Source organism: Meriones unguiculatus, chromosome 4, assembly GCF_030254825.1.
Source record: "Meriones unguiculatus strain TT.TT164.6M chromosome 4, Bangor_MerUng_6.1, whole genome shotgun sequence".
Lineage (NCBI taxonomy): Eukaryota > Metazoa > Chordata > Mammalia > Rodentia > Muridae > Meriones > Meriones unguiculatus.
This window is the reverse complement of record NC_083352.1, coordinates 101,332,087-101,352,491: the sequence shown is the minus strand read 5'-3', so window position 1 is coordinate 101,352,491 and position 20,405 is coordinate 101,332,087. Positions and strand designations below refer to the sequence as shown.

General features: G+C 49.2%; 2 protein-coding genes across 22 annotated transcripts in view; one reads left to right on the top strand and one right to left on the bottom strand.

Annotated features, from left to right (window-relative positions):
• The window catches only part of Rtel1 (regulator of telomere elongation helicase 1), a 42,674-nt gene extending 32,195 nt beyond the window's left edge, over window positions 1–10,479 (top strand). For 5 of the 10 annotated variants that reach the window (XM_060382686.1, XM_021645973.2, XM_021645950.2 and 2 more), the window contains 22 exons: window positions 635–709; window positions 812–893; window positions 3,192–3,324; window positions 3,470–3,583; window positions 3,674–3,714; window positions 3,903–3,988; window positions 4,125–4,202; window positions 4,639–4,716; window positions 5,054–5,200; window positions 5,279–5,394; window positions 5,603–5,726; window positions 5,833–5,986; window positions 6,073–6,215; window positions 6,794–6,889; window positions 7,862–8,060; window positions 8,256–8,405; window positions 8,919–9,035; window positions 9,226–9,450; window positions 9,538–9,699; window positions 9,816–9,968; window positions 10,053–10,153; window positions 10,263–10,479. In XM_060382686.1, coding sequence (XP_060238669.1) covers window positions 635–709; window positions 812–893; window positions 3,192–3,324; window positions 3,470–3,583; window positions 3,674–3,714; window positions 3,903–3,988; window positions 4,125–4,202; window positions 4,639–4,716; window positions 5,054–5,200; window positions 5,279–5,394; window positions 5,603–5,726; window positions 5,833–5,986; window positions 6,073–6,215; window positions 6,794–6,889; window positions 7,862–8,060; window positions 8,256–8,405; window positions 8,919–9,035; window positions 9,226–9,450; window positions 9,538–9,699; window positions 9,816–9,968; window positions 10,053–10,153; window positions 10,263–10,343 — 2,655 coding nt within the window. In that variant the 3' untranslated portion in view covers window positions 10,344–10,479. The remainder of the gene's footprint in view (window positions 1–634; window positions 710–811; window positions 894–3,191; window positions 3,325–3,469; window positions 3,584–3,673; window positions 3,715–3,902; window positions 3,989–4,124; window positions 4,203–4,638; window positions 4,717–5,053; window positions 5,201–5,278; window positions 5,395–5,602; window positions 5,727–5,832; window positions 5,987–6,072; window positions 6,216–6,793; window positions 6,890–7,861; window positions 8,061–8,255; window positions 8,406–8,918; window positions 9,036–9,225; window positions 9,451–9,537; window positions 9,700–9,815; window positions 9,969–10,052; window positions 10,154–10,262) is intronic. The other 5 variants (XM_060382688.1, XM_021645963.2, XM_060382687.1 and 2 more) reach the window with 5 other exon arrangements.
• Window positions 10,480–11,767: 1,288 nt separating this feature from the next.
• On the bottom strand, window positions 11,768–20,399 carry Arfrp1 (ADP ribosylation factor related protein 1). Of its 12 annotated transcripts, none has more exons than XR_009591545.1 (8): window positions 20,254–20,399; window positions 19,710–19,887; window positions 19,362–19,449; window positions 19,055–19,137; window positions 15,437–15,518; window positions 15,051–15,180; window positions 13,628–13,748; window positions 11,768–13,555 (listed from the first exon to the last, which is right to left on the bottom strand). XR_009591545.1 is itself a non-coding variant. In XM_021646101.2 (8 exons), the coding sequence occupies exons 2-7, from the start codon at window positions 19,800–19,802 to the stop codon at window positions 13,653–13,655; spliced, it is 552 nt and encodes a 183-aa protein (XP_021501776.1). In that variant the 5' UTR covers window positions 19,803–19,887; window positions 20,254–20,396; the 3' UTR covers window positions 11,768–13,555; window positions 13,628–13,652. The 12 variants fall into 12 exon arrangements, 10 of the variants coding, with proteins under 10 accessions (XP_021501776.1, XP_060238681.1, XP_021501741.1 ...); XM_021646101.2 differs by having other exon boundaries at window positions 13,628–13,728; window positions 20,254–20,396; XM_060382698.1 differs by having other exon boundaries at window positions 15,051–15,121; window positions 20,254–20,395.
• Between the last annotated feature and the right edge of the window lie 6 nt (window positions 20,400–20,405).

The following is a 20,405-nucleotide window of genomic DNA, read 5'->3' as shown; positions in this document are numbered from 1 at the left end:
CATCCCATATAAAGGGATTGGGTGGCAGGTGTCTGCTTTTACCCAGCTCTTCTGCTTTCTGGTCTCTTGTTGCTGTTGTCATGTTGCTTTACTACTTATTTTCATTTTCTGTGGTTTGCTATGTTCTGATAGTGATTAGAATAAATTCCTTTTTGTTACCACAAACTGTCTTTGCATTTCCCCTGTTAAGGTGAGATTTTGGGGTTAACCTTTTCCTGGACTTTAGGAACCCTGCCACAATCTTAAGTTGAATGTTGAATTTCTAGATTAATCTAGAGCACTAAGAAGCACTGAAGGAAGAGTAAACTGAGTTAGTCAAGTAAGGGCTGTCCAGGCTGCTGGGTTCCTAATGTGTGCAGGTAGCTCCCAGTAGGGGAGGCCGGAGAGAGCTTTGGAGCCACTTGGAGGAGGGGACATAAGGGACATACTGCCCCTCAGCTTGGATATGATGCTTGGGCAGATGAGTCCTTTGAACATCTATCTGAGTAGAGGAGTGACTTAGAGAAGGATGAAGTAGCCTTAGACTTTTGTATGCTAGGCTAAGAGGCTTTAGTTTTCATCTCAGCATGAAGGTGCGTATGTTCTCAACTCAGGCTCCTTCCTAATCCTTTTCCTATGCTGCCTTGCCTTTCAGATCGTGTTCAATGTGGACGCTCCAGAAGGCAGCCCTGGTTCTCTGGCAGGGCTGGGTATCTCACATTCCTATAAGGTGAGAGCCTCTTCTAGGGTATGGGCGAGTCTAGAGGTCTCACAGGGTCTTTGCAGGCTTGCTGTAGGACCTGGGCAGGCACATATATGTTTGTCCTTCTAGGTACACATACACCTTGAAACCAGCCACCGGAGGGCAGCTCAGCGGTCAGATGCCTGGAACACCATGACATCTAGGAAACAAGGTACAAACCTACACTACAGGAAATTCTACCTTTGTACAATAATAACAACACATCTGGAGTCATAAGCACTCATGCCCACTGAAAGCCAGAGACCTTGTAGGAAGCTGGAAGCACTGTTATCTACCCTGAGTCACCTGTGGGGCAGTGGCAGAACCAGGGCTCTGCAAGGCCTCTCCTCCCTGACTTAGGGTATACTTCTTTACATTTTATTTATTATTATTATTATTATTTGGTTTTTCAAATGGGGTTTCTCTGTATAGCCCTGGCTGTCCTGGAAATCACCCATAGATCAGCTGGCCTCAAACTCAGAGATCACCTTGCCTCTACCTCCTGAGTGCCACCACACCTGGTTTAATAAACTTTTTAAATAAAAACTTTTATGGGTTTGGGTTTTTTGTTTTTTTACAAGGTCTTACTATGTAGTCCTTGTTGGCCTGGAATTCAATGTGTAAGCTAGGCTGCCCTCAAACTCTCTGCAGCCTGCCTCTGCTTCTGGAGTGCTAGGCTTGAAGGTGGGCATCATCACATCTGGCTCAGGATGCACTTCATTAGGTTAAGTCAAGTTAGCTTTGACCTACAAATTAAAGTATGGCTCTCATCTTGCTTTTAGCCAGGGCCATGGCAAATTCCTTCAGACCCTGCCCCATGCTTCAGTAGCCCACTCTCCAAGCCCCAGGGTCATGCCTGAAGGACAGGTGGCCAATCCTGTTGCCCACAGTGAGCTTGCTCTGAATCTCGAGCTCTCATAAACCTGGTGTTCAACTAGTTCCAGGTACCTTAAAAGTGGTGCCAGTGCTACCAGGGTTGCTATACAGATGGTTAGGGGCTTTTGAATACCCTCTGTTGGTATCGAGTACTGAATCGTGACTGCAGTCTATCCTACCTTACATGGTATTTAGCCCCAGCAACTGGCAGTGGGTGTGGCTTCACAGATGTGCCTCATGGCAACCACTGACTCAAGACAATATTCAGCCTACATGTTAAGTGAGGCCCTTGGCAAGGCTATAGCTCTGTCCAGCTCCCACATCTCTCACATTCTCCAGCAATGCTTATCTTTGAGTTTCTATTCATGTATTTCTATCCTTGTAGACCACTATTTTTACAGCTATCTTGTTTTTTCTAAGATAGGAAAAACTATGTAACTATAGCTGTCCTGGAATTCACTGTGTAGACCAGGCTGGCCTTGAACTCACAGAGAGCTGCCTGCCTCTGCCTCCCAAGTATGTGCCACTATACCCTTAGGCTGCTTTGTGACTTACAGGCTGCAGCCTTAGCAGAAGCAGTTCAGTGGAACTTGTGTGTATGCTGTGGTTTAAGTCATTCTGGCCTACAAAAAAAGAAAGGCTTAGAGGGTGGGTGAGTTCATCAGGAGCTGTGGTATGGTTCTGCCCCTATGGCTCTCCCTACTATAGTAAATACCCTCTTCCTAAGAAATGTCCCTTTGATAGTGATGCCTTGGGAGGTTGGTGGATGCTCAGATACTAAGGAGTGATTTTTCAATAGCCTTCCCTGGAGTGTGTTTATATGTTGTTGGCTGCTTTTGAGACAGCCTCGGGCAGAGTAGGTTCTGACTGGGGATGGAAATCATCTCTGATGGCACCTGGCTTAGTTGTGACTTTTAAGTTCTGGTGTTTTAATTTCTGGAGCTTCCAAAGATCACTGGGAATGAGCATTGTGTGGTTCCAGTTAGTCATGGCTTGGAACTGCTTTTTTTTTTTGTTTGTTTTAAGATTTATTTATTATGATGTATACAGTGTTCTGCCTACATGTGTACCTGCACACAAGAAGAGGGCACTAGATCTCACTATAGATGGTTGTGAGCCACCATGTGGTTGCTGGGAATTAAACTCAGGTCCTCTGGAAGAGTAAGCAGTGCTCTTAGCCTCTGAGCCATTTCTCCAGTTCCCTGTGCTTTCTTAATCTGACCTTGCCTGCTGCTATGTGACCAGTATCTAGGAATTTGATTCCCTTTTTAGCAGTTACGCTTGAAATATCAGGAGTTTTGGTCCTGCTTCTTCCCATTATGCTTTTGGTAGAGTAACTCTTAGTGCCACATGTCATGGTTTCTACAGAAATTTAATGTTGGGGCCAGATGTCTTATCTGTATATGCCAATATCCTTCTGAGTCAACCTCTGTCTTGTTCTCTGGAACCCTGAGAGGAGCCAGATTATAGGCTGGGCTCAGACTTGGCCTTTGGTTCTGTGTGAACTTGGGCTTGTGTGGATACAGGTGGTTTGCTCTTTCAATAGATGAGGTGGTGGGCCTCAGTCTTGTCTTCATACTTAACTCCCCTGCAGGGAAAGTGCTGAGCTACTGGTGCTTCAGTCCCAGCCACAGCATGCGTGAACTGGTCTGCCAAGGAGTCCGTACCCTTATCCTCACCAGTGGCACACTGGCTCCACTGTCCTCCTTCGCTCTGGAGATGCAGATGTATGAGACACCTCTGGATAGAGGTCAAAACACTAGAAACATGGTGGAAGGGGGTGGGGTTGCTGATCTGGACTTCCTGTGGGCCAGTGTCTTGAAGGGTCTCAGACCTTGGTTCTGTCCCATTTTCTATTTCTTCTATTCCTAGTCCATTCCCAGTCTGTCTGGAGAACCCACACATCATTGACAGGAACCAGCTCTGGGTGGGGGTGATCCCCAGAGGCCCAGATGGTGTTCAGCTGAGCTCTGCCTATGAAAAAAGGTAAAGGGTCCTGGTTTCTTCACCTGTCTGCAGTGCTGAGGGTTGCTGGGGGTCTAGGCCTCTCAGAACAGTAGCCTCTCTGTTGTACAGGTTTTCTCAGGAGTGCTTATCTTCCCTGGGGAAGGCTCTGAGTAAGTACTACTCCATGCATAATTCTCCGTTCCTTCCTTAGGAAATCCTTGCTCATAACTGGTCTGGTCCTAGACTCTCTACCCTATTCTATCCTATGGGGGTTAAGAGCCTGAACTCCACAGTATGCACTCCTGAGAACCACCAGGGCCCTCAGCAGTCTTCTAAGCCTTGCCTGCACCACTTCCAGGCAACATCGCTCGCGTGGTACCCCATGGGCTTCTGGTCTTCTTCCCTTCCTATCCTGTCATGGAAAAAAGCCTGGAGTTCTGGCAGGTGTGTTTCCCTATATACTCCTGAAAGAGGGAGAACCCCATACGACTGAAAGTCTAGGCAAGAACAGAGCCTGTAAACAGGGCTATGGCTATAGCCCTTAACTCTCCTTTCACATCCTGGCTTTTTCCTCCTACAGGCACAAGGCTTGGCTAAGAAGGTGGAGGCACTGAAGCCTCTGTTTGTGGAACCCAGGAATAAAGGCAGCTTCTCAGAGGTCTGTGACAAACTAGGAGACAGGTAGGGCCTATCCTCAACCACCCCTCAAACCTCCAGCTGATCACTGTCTCTTCTCAGAGACTGACTGGCTCCAGGCTGCCTGATCTTGGCTGTGTACTTCCATTTTCTTAAGTGTTTCACCTTTTAAAATACCCCTTACATGGTTTGGCATGTAGATAATGGCAGCTCATCTTCCTGTCCCAGTCCTTGGGACCCAGCAGCTACCCTGGCTTTGGAGGTCCCTGTGTTTTCTGAAAACCCTGGACAGGTTCTGGGTGTTGGATGTGCCTCTGCTGGTAATGGTATCATGAAAATGCTTTCTAAACCCTGGTGCCCCACTTAGATGAGCCCATCCTTCATCCAAAAAAGTAAGATTTGGGTCTCACTTGAGAAAGACAGGGAACTAAAACTGGGTGACCATCCTTTTCATCTAGGTCATTGATGCGTACTACCAGCAAGTCGCCTCCCCAGGGTCTAATGGGGCCACCTTCTTAGCAGTATGTCGGGGAAAGGTGAGATCTCTTCAGCTCATCTTCCCCCTTCCTACCAGTTTTCCTTGTGTAGGCTGAAACAAGGCTCCTGCCTTGGAGCCCATATCTAGCAAGCAAATTAGTAGGAAGCCATGCTAGGGCCCCTGCTGGGTACTAGTAGCCAAGGCCCAAGTTAGGGAAGAGATTCTGAGTGTTGCAGAATTGATACGGGCCCAGTTGAGTGTACTTGAGCTGAGGATGGAACTTTCTTCTTCCCCTCAACACCTGGGACAGGTGGCTGAAAGGGTTGGGCCATGGGTACACCTTAAGCCTGGGTAGAGACCAAGAGGGGAGAAGAGTGCCTATTTCCTTGTTCTAGGCCAGCGAAGGGCTGGACTTTTCCGACATGAATGGTCGTGGTGTGATTGTCACGGGCCTCCCATATCCCCCACGCATGGATCCACGTGTTGTGCTTAAGATGCAGTTCTTGGATGAGATGAGAGGCCGGAATGGGGCTGGAGGCCAGGTGAGATACCCCAGGGCTGGTTGAGCAGGGTATTTTAGGGACCAAGGACCCTAATGATCAAAATTCTTTCCTCTCTAGTGCCTCTCTGGTCATGAGTGGTACCAGCAACAGGCATCCAGGGCTGTGAACCAGGCTATTGGGAGGGTAATCCGACACCGCCATGACTATGGGGCCATCTTCTTGTGTGACCACAGGTACAGAAAGGATCTGTGACCATCCCCATTTCTTCCCTCTTTCTAGAACCTGGGCTCTCCTCCCCTGTGTGAGGCCTATACCAATCCCTTTGTCCCTGCATACTAGTCCTTCACTTTAAGGCTTGAGTGTAGTGGCTGTAAGGGCAGGGATGGCCCTTAGGCTGTGTGATAGAGGACTTGAGCTGATAGCCACACATTCACCCTCCAGGTTTGCCTATGCTGATGCCAAGGCCCAGCTGCCCTCCTGGGTACGCCCCTACCTCCAGGTGTATGACAACTTCGGCCGTGTCATCCGAGATGTGGCCCAGTTCTTCCGTGTTGCTCAGAAAACTGTGAGTTACAAATGCCCAGGTGGCTTGCCTGTGTCCCCATAGAGGGTCTGAAGTCTCTTCTCTGAGGAGCAGTGAATACAAGCCTCCTCAACCTATGATTCTACAGATGCCTTTGCCAGTTCCCCAGGTGGAACTGACCTCAAGTGTGAGTGAGGGAGAAGCTGCTGTCAAGAAGGCTACATTGTTCAGCCCCTTCCTCTCCACCAGGAAAGCAATGAGCTTGGATGTGCATGTGCCCAGCCTGAGACAGAAGCCCACAGGTATGTGGTTTGAGTACAAACCACATATGACGTAGGCAGTATCCTTGCTTCCTGGTACATATTCCTGTCAATACATGTTTCTTTAGGATTATCAGCTGCTGGGGACTGTGAGAGCAGCCTGTGTGTGGAGTATGAGCAGCAGCCAATTTCTGCCCAGCAGAGACCCATGGGGCTGCTAGCTGCCTTGGACTACAACGAGCAGAAGGCTGGGGCATCTGAGGAGGAGCAGGTGTGAGGTGGGGTTGAGGGTGTCTGCTGTGAACATGGACCCTTCCCAGCACATAGGTGGGCAAATGAGAGAGTCAGCACCCCCGCTGCTCTGTGCCTCATCCCCAGGCTCTAGCTCCCATGGTGCGACCACCATGTCTTTGGTGGGTCAGTCTGACACAGTCTACTCAAAATCCAGCATTTCCTGCCCCTGGTATGCCCAAAATTGGCCTTTCTCCCAACCTGTATTATATGAGTGGAGTCTTGAATACTTTCTCCTCTGAAGCCTTTGTCTGAAAGCCGTAAGTTCCTAGGCCTGACTTGGAGCTCCTTCGCTCCATTCCTGCACTGACAATCAATTACCATAAACCTGTCCTTCATGTGGCTCTCTCACTGCTACCTGAAAAAGTCTAAGTGGCATGACATAAAAGGGACAGAATCTTAGTATTGCCACCTCAATTAGGGCATGACCCTCTACTACTCCCCCTTTCAGTCCTCTCTGTTCAGGACACAGGCAAGGATCCTGGGGACACAGAAGGATATCACAGGTGCTTTGGGAACTCTGGATTTGGGTTGGGACCACAGCTGTTTTTCCCTCAGGCACTCAGCTCCTCCACCCTGTCTCTCCGGTGTGAGAAGAGGCTATCGGTCGAGCAGAAAGGAGGAAGGAGGAAGGTCAGGCTGGTCAGCCATCCGGTATGTTAGCCAACTCTGCAGCTAAGCTAGCTGCTTTGTGAGCACATGTGGGAATCTTGCCTCTGGTGCCCATTTCCTCTAACCAAGCAAGAGTACAGCTAGGCTTTAGCAGCTATGATGTTGATAACCTGGGGCCTTCAGTTTGCCATCCCTCTCCACGTTTTTTAGTTTTGAGGCAGTGTCACAAAAAGGTTGGCTTTGAACTCACTATGTAGCCAAGAATGACTTTGAACTCTTGATTCCCCTGCCTCTACTCCCCAAGTGCCTGTGCCTGGCAAAAGACCCTTGTCATTTCCAGCCCTACTCAAGAGATCTTTTTCTTTTCTGCTAGAATCTGGCCTGTTAGGATCATTTGGTTTGGGATCTATTGTTGGTTGTGGTTTCCTCCACCAAAATCTTATTACTTCTTTTTCTGAGTGTGGACACTGAATTATCCATGAGTAGGTGCAATGTGTTCCTAGTCTCAGATGAAGAGTTTGTTACATCCTGAATCACTAACCCCTTACCTGCTGGTAAGCCCCAATGTAGTGGCTTTTGTCCTTATCCTGCTTGTAAGTATCAGGCAGTAACCAGGAGGGCTGATAAATTGGGAGATAGACATATGTAGACGGCCCGAGCCTGCTGATGCCTGAAGATGGTAGACTTGGAACTGCTAGGGCATCACTCCCTTGTTTTACACAGCTCCTTAGAGGTCTGAGATGTACAGAAGTGGGTACAGCCTGTGTCCTCTAGACCTACATCTGCTGTGGGGCCACATAGGCATGATCTCAGATGGGCCTGAGCTGCACCACACACCAGAACTGGACCTTACTTCTCTGGCAGCCTTGTCTGCTTTTTGCCCTGGTAGATGGTTCACACAGGCAGTAGCCTGAATGACAAGTCATTATACCCTGGCACCCTAAATTCTATACTGCCTCTAAGGAAGGAGGAAAGGGCTCAGTCTGATAGGGCTCTTGATCATGTATCTTGCAGGAGGAACCAGTGGCTGGCACACAGGCAGGCAAAGCCAAGATGTTCATGGTGGCAGTGAAGCAAGCACTAAGCCAAGCCAACTTTGACACCTTTACCCAGGCTCTGCAGCACTATAAGGGTTCTGATGACTTTGAAGCTCTAGTGGCCTCTCTTACCTGCCTCTTCGCTGAAGACCCCAAGAAGCATAACCTTTTTAAAGGTACCCTGGCCTTAAAAATTCTGCTATAGGAATACTACCACAGCAGTGGGGTGGGACTGGTTAGGAGGGCCACTAGTACCCAGGGTTGTCTCTGCTTCCCAGGGAAAAGGCCTAGTGGGTAGGCCATGATCCATAGAGTCCCTAGCCCATCATAGTATAGGGAGCCCACAGACTCAAGACACCTACTTCTCACAGGCTTCTACCAATTTGTGCGACCCCACCACAAGCAGCAGTTTGAGGACATCTGCTTCCAGCTAACAGGCCAAGACTGTGGCTGCCAGCCAGGGCACAGCCTTCCCCTCGGAGAGCAAGCACAGTCAGCTGTGGACATCACCAGTGAGCAAGGTTCCAGGCTAGACCTTTAATCTCAGACTTGGAGGGCAGTTTACAGCTGAAATGGGCATAGTAGGAATCCCTAAGCTCTTGCATGGTTAAAGTAGCCAAGCAAGATTTCTCTCTGATTCTGTTTCCAAACGGTAGCACTGTTTGTTGGGTGAGCTCTGTCTCTTAGCCTATGTATCAAAGAGACCTGCCCCTGGGCAATTCATGCTAGAATCTTGGCTGCTGGTCACCTTCCTACTTCTGTCCTGATTGAACAGCTGAAATGGCCCCTCCACAGAGGCAGTTCCTGTTCCAGTGCAGGGCAGGTGTGTCGGAGGGGCTTTATCTGATTGGGAAAACTCACCCTCTGGGCTCAGCACTCACTGAACTGCCTTGTGTGTGTACTTGTACCCCTGAGCTGGACTCATTGTCTAGGCCCTCCAAGACAGTTGGGTGGGTCTGTGATGTATGCCTGATGTCAGATCCCCTTCCTGTCTGAGGGTTATGAGGTCTAGTCTCAGGAGCATGTTTCTTCAGGAAGGAGAGAGCTGGAGTCTAAACTGACCTTGTCCGAAGGTATAAATAGGCAACTGGACACTGGAGAGCACCTGAACCAGGGGAGACCTCACCTGTCTACTCATCTAACTTGCAAAGGTACCTGACTCCTAAAGATCTCAGGTGGACTTAAAAATCTTCTTCAAGAGTCATGCCTGTCGGACTGCTTGTTTCTTAAACCCATTTGTCCTGAGCAGCTGACAGACTCTACAAGGATTCCTGAAAAGGAAGTAGGGGGTGGGGGAACTCCCCAAGCCATTACAGTCCCCAGTAACATTTCTCCCACCAGAAGATACCAGCAATTGTCCAAAAGTGGGGTGTGCAGTAGAAAAACCTGGCCAGCCTGCTGCGAGTACCTACCTTTCTGATGTCCACAAGGCTCTGGGAACTACAAGTTACAGCCAGTTTATAGCAGCTCTGAGGGTGTACAAACAGGATGATGACCTGGACAAGGTCCTGGCTGTGGTGGCAGCACTGACCACTGAAAAACCTGAATACTTACCCTTGTTACAAAGTACGTATCACTTGTGTGTAGGTCATAGGTTCTGGGAGAATGGTGCTTTATGTGCAAAGTGCAGAGCCTAAGCAAAGTTCCCCACAGGGTTTGGCATGTTTGTGCGTCGCCACCACAAGCCTCAGTTCCTGCAGACCTGTGCGGACCTAATGGGCTTACCTACCACGGGCAAGAGCTTAGAGCTGCCAGATCACAGAGAGGAGAGCACAACTCTGCCGTCTGAGCTTACCCATGAAGACACAAAACCAGGTGAGGGCTCACTTGAGGACTCCCTCCACCCTTGTCCTGTTACCCTGACCCCCCTCACTGCACCTGGGAGCTAATAGGAGGGAAACACTTACACTTATACTGATTGCTATCTGCAGGCCCCTCAGTGTCCAAGAAACCTGAGAAGACTCAGAGTAAGATCTCATCCTTCCTTAGACAGACGTCAGAGCCGAGTGTGAGCTCTGCTGATAATTCAGAGCCCGTGCAACCACCTCCTAGAGTACCCTGTGAACATGTGAAGCCTGAGTGGAGTAAGCAGTAGGGGCTACAGGTATAGGGACTGTTGGTTATGGCAGGTCACGGCAGACTGTACTCACTTAGACCTCCTACTGTAGCATTTGTGTGCCCAGCCTGTGCAACTGAGGACACAGTGCTTTTCCAGTGCTCCTCCTGCGACTTCTACCGCTGCATGGCCTGTTGGCAACTGCAACTCCAGGTTGGCGTCTGACCCTCTCCTACCCATCAGGCATCTCCCCAGGTGGTGGGCTGAGGGGCCTAGGGCGAGCTCTTAGCCAGGCTGCAGAGGCTAGCAGCTATCTCCACAGGCCTCTAGACTGTGTCCGGCTTGCGGTGCTATTAACAGGAAGCGGAGTATTACACAGGTCATCTGGCCGAAGCCCCAGTGAACACAGATAGACTATACTTGGCTGTTCAACATTATCTGAAGCTCCCTGTGAGAAGCCCTGAAACCTCAATGGCCTATATTGGCATTGTGTCTGTATTACTGAAGGGGTAGGCTGTCCAATAAAACCAATAATATCAGGATGGTGTCCTGGGTTTGTCAGCCAGGTGTGGTGGCGCACACCTTTAACCCCAGCACTCAGTGAGGGCGAGGCAGGCAGATTGCTGTGGTTTCTAGGACAGCCCCCCCCCCCGACCCCAAAGTGTCATGGAGGTGTCAGATGGATCCCTCCTAGATCCAGGACAGTCAAAGTTACATAAAAAGTCTGATAGAAAGGTCTGAGAAGATCCCCTTTCAGACCTGCAGTGTTCTCCATGACCAGCCAGCTTCCAGATCAATAGGAGCTGCTTCCTTCATCCTTCCACATATTGTCCCTGCCACCAGCCAGACCATGTGTGCCCACCACATCAGTATGCACAGTTCTATAGCTTAACCACCAAGAGAACTACCATTATTGCAGGGAGCATGAGGAGCCATAGCCTTTTCACACTGCCCCCAACTGTCACTGACATTTAGGCTAACTTGGCACACAGCAGGCTTCTGCCTAGAACATGCTTTGCTCACCTTGATCTGCCATAATTGCTCCTGGTGGTTTACTGGCATACAGGACCTTGGGACTTCAGCTGTAGGAGAAAGAATGATTTCAAGTATTCCCTGACCCTGCACCCTTCCTCCTACTTCATCAGGCACCTGAGAGCAGGAATACTCAGTGGAACCTGGGCCCTAAAAGCACTTGTGCCAGCTGTTCAAGTTTAGGGCAGCAGTTATGTGGCACTTGCTTCAGCTAGGAAGTTTGTAGCTTATGGACAAGTTAAGATCCCTGGAAAGGTAAGTCTGATTAGCCAAAGCTACCCAGATAGACTTGTTGTAGGAAATGTCAGATTTCAGCTCTTACTCACTTTGGCCTTCCTTCCCTTTTGTAACATACGGGCTCAGGATTTTCATCAGGCAGTCTAGCCTGAAGCTCCTCTTTGAATAGGTTTATTTTTCCCATGGACATTCTGTTCCTGCTTTCCTATTACCTACCTATATTTGTGCCTTGTTTAATGTTTAAGGATTTCTCGTTGGTTCTCTGAACTTCGTGACCTGTGTGGCCTACTCTTACTTCTGTGTAGGGACTGAGAAGTGAAGGGACCGTTACGGGCTTTGTGACTTTCCAGGCCATTTCCTTTAAAGGGCTGTGGCAGCTGTGCAGGCCCCATTAAACCCAGGAAAACAGCTCACCACCACCACCACCACAAACCCTTGTGGCCTTATAGTGAAGCTCAAGACCAGGCACTGTTGCCACAATTGCTTCAGTTGCCGAATAAGGCTGGGCTACCCCAGCTGTATAGGTAGTTATACACACATTTCCTTTTGACTAAACTCTTTACTGCACACAGGACTTTATTCTACACTCCCAATCAATGTCACTCTAACCTTATACTTCAGAAACACAATTATTCTCAAGTTGTGGCTCTGCACAAGCAAATAAGCAACCTGAGTAAGAAGCTTTGTCCCACTATGCTCCCAAGCCAGCAAGTTCCACAACACTTGGATGACCACCATAAGGTGTGACAAAAGTCACTAAATAAAGTCCCTTGTCTTCCTCAGCATTGACAAAACTGGGCAACGGTGGGCAGAAAGACCCCTGTGATATCTGGTGCCCCATGATAGAGGACTTCCCCTGAGTTTGGCCACTTTGTGAACAACCTACTCTTTAATTTCCAGGAAGATCCACTAGGAAAAACTCAAACCAGCTGATAATCACAGATCTGTGGGAATTCTCCACGAATCAGAGTACTCAACCCCCTGATTCATAACTTCTCAGTCATCCTTCCCAGGTCCTCCTGGGGAGGTTGAACTGAACTTGGACTGCAGCTTAGTCACAGTTCCAAACCTCCCCGAGGGCTCCTGGAGTGCTCATAAGGCACTCCAGAATAGCAGTTTCTGGTTACAACCACCAACCCAGATAGCGGGGAACTAGGATTTAACTGCTTGAAGGGATGGTTGGACAGAAACCACCTCAGCTCTTTATTTTACAACCTTGTCCTGGCCACATGATGAAGAATTTAACCAAGCAGGCCTAGTGGGCATGGTCAGCCCCAGCATGGCTGCTGCTCACTAGAAACCCATACCTCATACCCATCTGGAGATGCAAACTCAGAACTTCACTGACCTGGACCCTGTAGGGACCCAGCCCACCTAACTCAAAGCATATGATGCCCACTTGCACTAGCTATAGCAACACCTGACCTAGTGAAAGCTGTGCCCTCAGGATACCACACAACCTGTGTAAGGGTGCACTGACATGCACACTCAGCAAGATGTGGACTACAAGCATTTCTACATCAGCTGTCTCCTTTGGAGATAAAAGCTGACTGAGAATGGGTTCATAAGTAAGGTAAGTCAGGCTTCCCAGAAGGGTCTGCTGAACCCTGTTCTGAGATTATATCAAAACCCAGTGGAAAAGCTGGGTGTGGCACAGGGAAGAAGGCAGAGGGTTCCAGGTCAACTGGGGCTACAGAGAAAGCTTGTCTCTCCCATACACCCAAATCCAAAAAAAACAACTAGGGGCCATGCTGGCCTCTGGGATGTAGGCTAGGTCTTTCTCCAAGTGAGATTAGCCCTGGCCATTCCCACCTTCTCCATGGACAAGCTAGACAAAGCAGCTGCCAAAGACAGAGCATTTCACGTAGAATGATCTCAAATTCCACTTTGGAATGCGCTAGCGGGCAAGCCTCGGGGTGGCCTCCCTCCTCTCCCTCCTCACTAGGTTGGAAGGGTTCTAGACCCTAACCTGTCGGGCAGGACTCTAGATGAGAGGCCATGATGGGGTGGGGGTAGGGTGGGTATGTATGTGTAGGGCGTGAAGAGCTGGATGGTTGGCATGCCCCATGTTTGTCTCTGAATACCTACACTTTTCCAGATTCAGAGCAAAGTTTGTCTTAGAGAAAACATAAAGCAAATAAAAGAATGAACAGAGAAAACCAGCTCAACACCCAGCATCAGTAGGGCAGAAGCCAGCAGAGAGTACTTTTCCAACACTAGGGATGATGAACAGTCCAAGACTGTAAAGTTGGAGATGCTTATGTGATGTCCCTCTGCCGTGGTGGTCGGTGAACATTCCGCACGACACACTTCACCATCCATTCGATGCCCTCTCGAACTCCTTTGCTGTGGAGACAGTATGTGTGAGGCAGGGCTAATCTTGGCCCTGAGGACTCTCCAGGTGAGGCCTCAACTCACCCTGTGAGGGCAGAACAGGCCTGGGTCAGACAGTCTCGCCGGCCAATCTTGCAGGTACAGTCACTGAATGCAGTCTTGATGTCAGGAATGGAGAGGCAGGTCTGGCAGGGGAGGTGAGACTCTGAGGAACATTCCTATCACTTAGTTCCATCTAGCTTGTTTATTCACTTAGGCTTTCTGGAAGGCCACAGTTTCTCACCCCCAAAAATCAGTAGTGGTGAGCCTGCCCAAGGCTCAACTTGCCTCACAGAAACCAGTGGTGAGGCTGCTACACCTGGCCCGTAAGTCTACTGATGAGTTTTTCCCAGGGATTTTGGAAGTTGATACACAGCTCCCAAGAGAACATCCCCACCACCCCCAAGAACAATCCCCAGAACATTTACCAGCAGGACACTGTGACCTAAGTCAGGAGCTCAAGTGCCAAGTGAGGCAGGGCCCATGGTCCTAGGGATGACAATCCTTTGTAGTATTCAGTGGCACCTCTGTTCCCTTTTTCATTTAATTGAATACCCATGTTTCTCAGCCAAGTACTAGAGACTTCTCTCTCTTACTAGTTTTGGGACACAGATGGGATGGTGGGGGAAGTCCTCAGGCAAATGAGTGGAGAACAGGTCCTATCAGGTGGAAATGGGAAGACACACAGGATCTAAGGAAAGTAGTTTCCTTGGCTCTCCAGACACTGGTTGCCTCCATGTCCTCTAGAGATTTTTCTTACAGAGCCCTTTTGTAAGATAGTGCAGGGACTCTATATGGCCAGAAGTCCAAAGGGAAGCAGCACTTCATCTCAGAGTTTGTGCACTGTCTTCCCTTCTCCACTCCCACTTTTAAAACTAAGGATTTGTTTTTAATTATGTATACATACGCATCTGTGTATGTGAGATATGTACAGATGAATACAGGTACCTACGAAGGCCAGAGGCATCAGATACCCTGGAACTGGTGTCCCAGATGGCTGTGTACCATCTGATGTGGGTACTGTGAATCAAACTCAAGTCTTTAGAATAACAGTATATGCTCTTAGCCACTGAGCCATCTCTGAGGGTCCCCACACCCACTTTTTGAACTTAGAGCTTTCACCTGGGTACTGCTATAGGTTCCATACTCCCAGAACCTGTGGGAGCATCCACAGACACAAGCATTTGGTGTTCCCTTGGGAAAAAAGGTGGCACCTATACTCTGGGTAGAAGAACATCTAGTAGGAATATTTTAATGGTGACAGCTCTTTGTGACAACCAGAGAGAAACTGAAGTTGGCAAGGTTTGGAGGAGATCCTAAGAGTTTGAAAGAAGGGTACCAGGAAGAGAGAGGAGATTGGGTTGGACAGAATCTGGGACAGACACCAGACTCTGGAAATATGAAGAGGCATACATGTCACTTTCCCTGAAGGGCAATAAAGGCTCGATAGCAGCTTTGTGGGGCTCACCTCCACATCCTGCTTGTTGGCCAACACCAGGATGGGGACACCGTCCAATGCTTCACTCGAAACCACCTTCTCTGAGGAAAGCAGGAGAGGTGGTGCCTTGCACCCTGTATCCTGTTCACGACTGCAGGCTCTGCCCAAGCCCAAAGGTGTACACAGACAGCTCCCTTCCACCCTTTCCCTTATATACTAGACAGCCCAAACAACATGGCTGAGGCTTTCTTCGCACTGGCTCCAGGTGTTAGCCCAGCCTCCCTCAAGGCAAATTCTAGACATGTGGGAGGATCCAGATTGGACTGTCCCACCCCTGCACACCCCTCCCCACACAATCCCCTAGATGTAGGTCTTTCCATTTTCTCTCCCTCCCAGAATGGCCATGCTACACTCACCAAATGCTTCTTTGGATTCTGACAATCTCTCTTCATCAGTGGAATCAATGACATAGATGACACCATGGCACTCTGCATAGTACTATAAGGAAGAGGAGAAAGCTGGGGACTAGTACTTAGAGCATGACCCTGTGTCACAACTACCAGAAGAGGCCCTGAAGAGGAAGAGACAGGCAGTGAGTAGTGGGAACTTTGCTCTCCTAGGGCCACAATGAAGAAATGGGCACACCCCAACAGGGAAGACTTGCTAGGAAGCTTTCTGGGACTGATTTAGTAGTAAAGATACCAGAGCTCTTTTGGGGAAGCTTGCTGACTCTAGCAGGGTGAGCAACCTCCTCCTGCTCAGAGGCTGCTCCTGAGAACCTACCTGCTGCCCTGGCTAGATGGTGTTGAGAAAAGGTTAAGAGATAGGTATAGAGGTTGAGAAGCCAAAAGAGGCTTATGGCTGAGATCAGCATCGTCTATGAAGCTACCCAGAACAAAATTGGGAGTGCTGAACTCAGGCTTCCTTAGACTGGATATAGCTAGTCCTGGGCTTTCAACAGCAAAAAGAGGAAGGGACCCACTGTTAAAGCAAAGCAGATAGGGCAAGGTAAACATAGGAGATCAACATAGCAATGGAGACAGTATATGAATTCCTATTCCAATCAGAAAAAACAATGCCTGTCAATATGGAACAAATAGCATACATTTGCCACTTCACCTCAGGCCCATGCTGGCTCATGTCTCAGTGAGAAATCAACCATGACTTGTAAAATAATGTGCTGCAGACAGGGTAGGATGATGTATACCACTGAAGTTGTGTGACAAGTAAGAAAGGATGCACTCCACCCCAGTCAGTAAAACTCCCTCCCCACTTACACTTCCCATAGAGTACTGGAGGCCAGTTCCAGGTTCCTTCTGCAGGGCTCTGCAGCCAGACCCAGCCAGGACAGCTCCAGGCTTACAATGAGCTTGGCACAGAAGCTGTCAGCTCTGGGGCAAGGCAATGGGGTAGCTTACTGCTAAGGCCTAAGTGCTGGCAGGTTGTATTACAGAGGTATTTATGATAATAGTGGATGATGTGAGTTTTGGAGCATGCAGCACTAGCCGCTCCAAAGATTGTAAAACAATGTCTTATGTGAGTAGGCACAAGACTTAGGAACCAACTAGCTAGATATAATCATCACAACCTCCAGGCTTAAGGTCCAACAGCTGCCAGAGAGATGGGAGTGGCATATTAAACCTCAATGGAGAAGTCACACCTGTGGCTGTAAGTGTGTGTTGTTGGGGAGATGCAAAGAGGCCTGCATAACCAGCATGGGGAAATTCTTTCAGTCAGACATGCTGGGGCAGGCCAGAGGTAGACAGCCCACCTGGTCCTGCTTGTGTGAGAAGTTGTGATCTAAGTCTGGCATGTGCACAGATCTATCACAGATCTATGGACAACAGCACAATGCCTGGTCAGCAGAATAAGTACCAAAAGCCTAAGGCAGATGAAAGCAGCAGACATAGGGACTTGGTTTCTATCTCAAGGTTCACCAGAGCACCCCCTATGGAAATGAATTTGCCCATCAGTGGTACTGCGCTAGACTGAAGACAGCAGTGGCCAGAGTGACAGAACACAAACTTATCAGTATAGAGTTCCATTCACTAAGGCCAATGGAAGCACTGCTAGGTGTTTCACTTGATAGGGCAGCATGGCTAAGCCCTATGAGGTATCATCTCTTAAGGAAATGAGAGGGAACCTGGGTACAAGCATGTCCCCGTAGCAACAACACAGACTCCTCACTCCCCAGGCACAAGACACTAGAACATAGTCAAGTGACATCAGTACGGAAGACTCAAGTCACAACAAAGGGCCTATGGTTTTTGGACATAACAGGACAGTGTTGGGCCATAGTGCCCATGTGGTAGCACTATTGTAGAATACTAGGTCCAGATACTAACTCTACCAATGACAGACCTTTCTGAGGTGCTAGGCTCTAGCCAGGACACATCTAGAAACCAAGGCAGGAAAAGAGGACCCCCTTCCTGACCCTCCTAGTAAACTAGAAGAAACTCTTCTCAACCTCAAGTACTGTAGGGATTGGAGCTGGTAGGGGAGAGGGGTTAAGAGAGAATAGGTCCTGTCCACCAAAACAACACAAGCCCAGCAAGAGCCACTGAATCACCAAATATGGCTACCTAGTGGGCACACTGGGCTCCTTTTCCTCAAGGATGACTGTCCCTATTTGGAGTAGTCAGGGTAACCCAGCCAGCCACTAGAAAGTCACATCCTGGCCAAGATGACATCTCTACAACCAATTAACTGCTGCTGTCTACCCTCCTCTTAGAAGGGGCTACATATCCAAACTGCACAGATATTCACCCTGGCTGTCCATCCCAAAGGGCACTGTAAAGTCATATCTGCTGACACTGGTGACCGAAAAGATGGCAGACTTGCGGTCCTAGCCAGTTCTGCTAAGTTCCCACTCTCCTTGTCCTCTGCCCTCTCTGCTGCCTTCCTGGTAATGACCCCAATACACATACTCTGCATCTCAGTGTCCTCTTCAAGATAGTCATTAACTGGTATGATTCCCCAGCTGTGTCTAAGTTTTGGAGATGACAATATACATCACTGCCCTATGACTAGGTTTGTCCTCTATCCATCTTGGTGGACACCAGAGACCTGCTGGATGCGGGACAGATGTCACCCTCTTGATAAGAAGTTACAGCAGGAAGAAACATCTTAGCGAAGCCCAGGAAAGATTAGTGGGATCACAATTGGCCCAAACACATAGCTGCTGAGAAGCACCAGTATAACTGAAGCACCTGCACCACAGCACTGGACTGCAACAAACTACAGAGCAGGAGACTGCTGAAGAAAAGCCAAGGATTGTACTGCTCAGTGCTAGACTCAGACCCTAACATAGGTTGGGTGGAGGAGATTACAGTGCAGAAGTGTATAGTGAGAAGTTTCAGGTGCCTAAAATGCCCAAAGAAGAGAAGAGTGCTGCCTGCCTCTGATAACATCCTCCTTAAATGGGGAAAAGGCCATGTAGAAGAACTATGACAAGCTAGAATGAGGTAGATAGACTCGCTTTGGTCCCTCCCTATATAGGAACGCTGCCATTTTTGTCTGCCTGTAAGAAGATAGGCTATAGTCCTCTTTGAGTTCTTTAGTCAATGTTCTTCATAGACTACCCTGGTGAACAATGCTTTTCTTTGGTATTGAAAAAGCCTCATCAGAAGATTGGATACTCCTATGGGAACTCCCCTGATGTGGTGATTCTTGCCCTGGGTTTTGCCAGAGTGAGACAGAGAGCAACTTGGGAACCTGGGATAGGATCAAAGAGAAAACTTTTAGATAGGGCCAGTGAGATGGTAAGCAGATAGAGGTGCTTGCTACACAAGCCTGACAATCTGAGTTTGATCCCTGGAACCCACATAAAGGTGAGAAAATAGACTCTACAGCTGTCCTCTGTCCTCCACATGCATGCTGTGACATGTGTTTGTCCCCCCACCCCAACAATAAAAAATTAACTTAAAGAAAGAGAAAATCTTCAGGTAAATGTGGATAACAGAATCTCACATAGAAAAAGAGGCTACGGGGGGCCATCTAGAGAAAGACAACATGGAGCAGGTAGTGGGTCTTACCTTGTCCCATAAAGACTGCAGCTCTTCTTGCCCACCTAAGTCCCAAAACATGAGACGAGCCTTTCCCACGTCCACTGTGCCAACTGGGGAGAGGACAGAATAAGCTAGCTCCTGATCTTACTCTTTACACACAAAGTCCCAGCTCTCCCCAGGATGAAACAAACATTCTGTTACCGATTCCAGAGGGCTTGAGCAGAGAACGAAATGGTAAGGTTCTGCCCACTGGTCAGGGGGGTTATGGACTTTGCAGCATGCAACATCCATCTCTAGGGGACCCCGAAACTCATATCCCTAAGGTCCCCCTTACTGTTTAGACCCACGGTAGTGGTGATTTTGGATAGACTCATCCCCTTGTAGTTCTTGTTAAACCGTGTTTTTGACTGTTCCAGGAAGGTCTGAGAAAAGAAAGAGAGGTGGTTAGCTAGCAGCCGCTAGAGCTGTTTTCTGGTGTCGTCCTTCCCACATATCCCTTCACACCCATACGCTCTGGGCCTTCATACCCATACACACATGCATGCATGCACACCTCTGCCTGTTGATTGCTCTTCAGGAGACTGGTAGCAACTAACCTGTAGTCTTGGGGGGTTGTGGGAGCTAGATTTCCAAATAAAACATCAGACAAAGAATGGGAATTGGTGAGAAAACAAGGACCTACCGTCTTCCCAGCATTGTCCAGGCCCAGGATCAGAATGCAGTATTCATCCTTCTGGAACATGTACTTGTACAGCCCCGAAAGCAGCGTGTACATTCTGCCCTGGCACCCTGAGAGATGTCAACGTGTGTTCCGGGGACATCGGCCTCCTACCCGCTTCATCAGTGGTCCTCCTAGCCTGCTAGTTTTTAAATGTGAAACCTCGCGGCTCGTGACTCTTGGCGCCCCTCTTCTGTTAAAATCCCTCACCCCGACTCCACAGCTGCTAAAGCTAGGCCACCCTCACTTCAGGTCATCTTTCAGAATACACCACCAATCTGTAATCCGGAAAAACCCGTGACGGCCTACTTTGCCTAAGGCTCATTTCTCCGAACCCTCAGCTCTAGGGAACTACTAGAGAGACAGCGCTTCTGCCGTGGGTCGGCTTCGGCTTCCAGCCGCTGCCAGGCCCACGGAGCCCAGGAACCAGCTTCTGAAGCCGCCTCCATTCCCCTACCCCAGGACTCTAGAACTCTGGCCCCTCAGCCCGGCTGGGGCCCGCCTGTACCTGCTCAGACCTTGGAGCCGCCGCCGACGCGTTGCTAACCCCACCGACCTCGCGTTGACCCCTCACGGTGGCTGACGAGACAACAACCGACGGCCCAACTACAGGCGGTGCCTAATCCCGGCGGGCCCCGCGCGCAGGCACTTCCGGCAGCA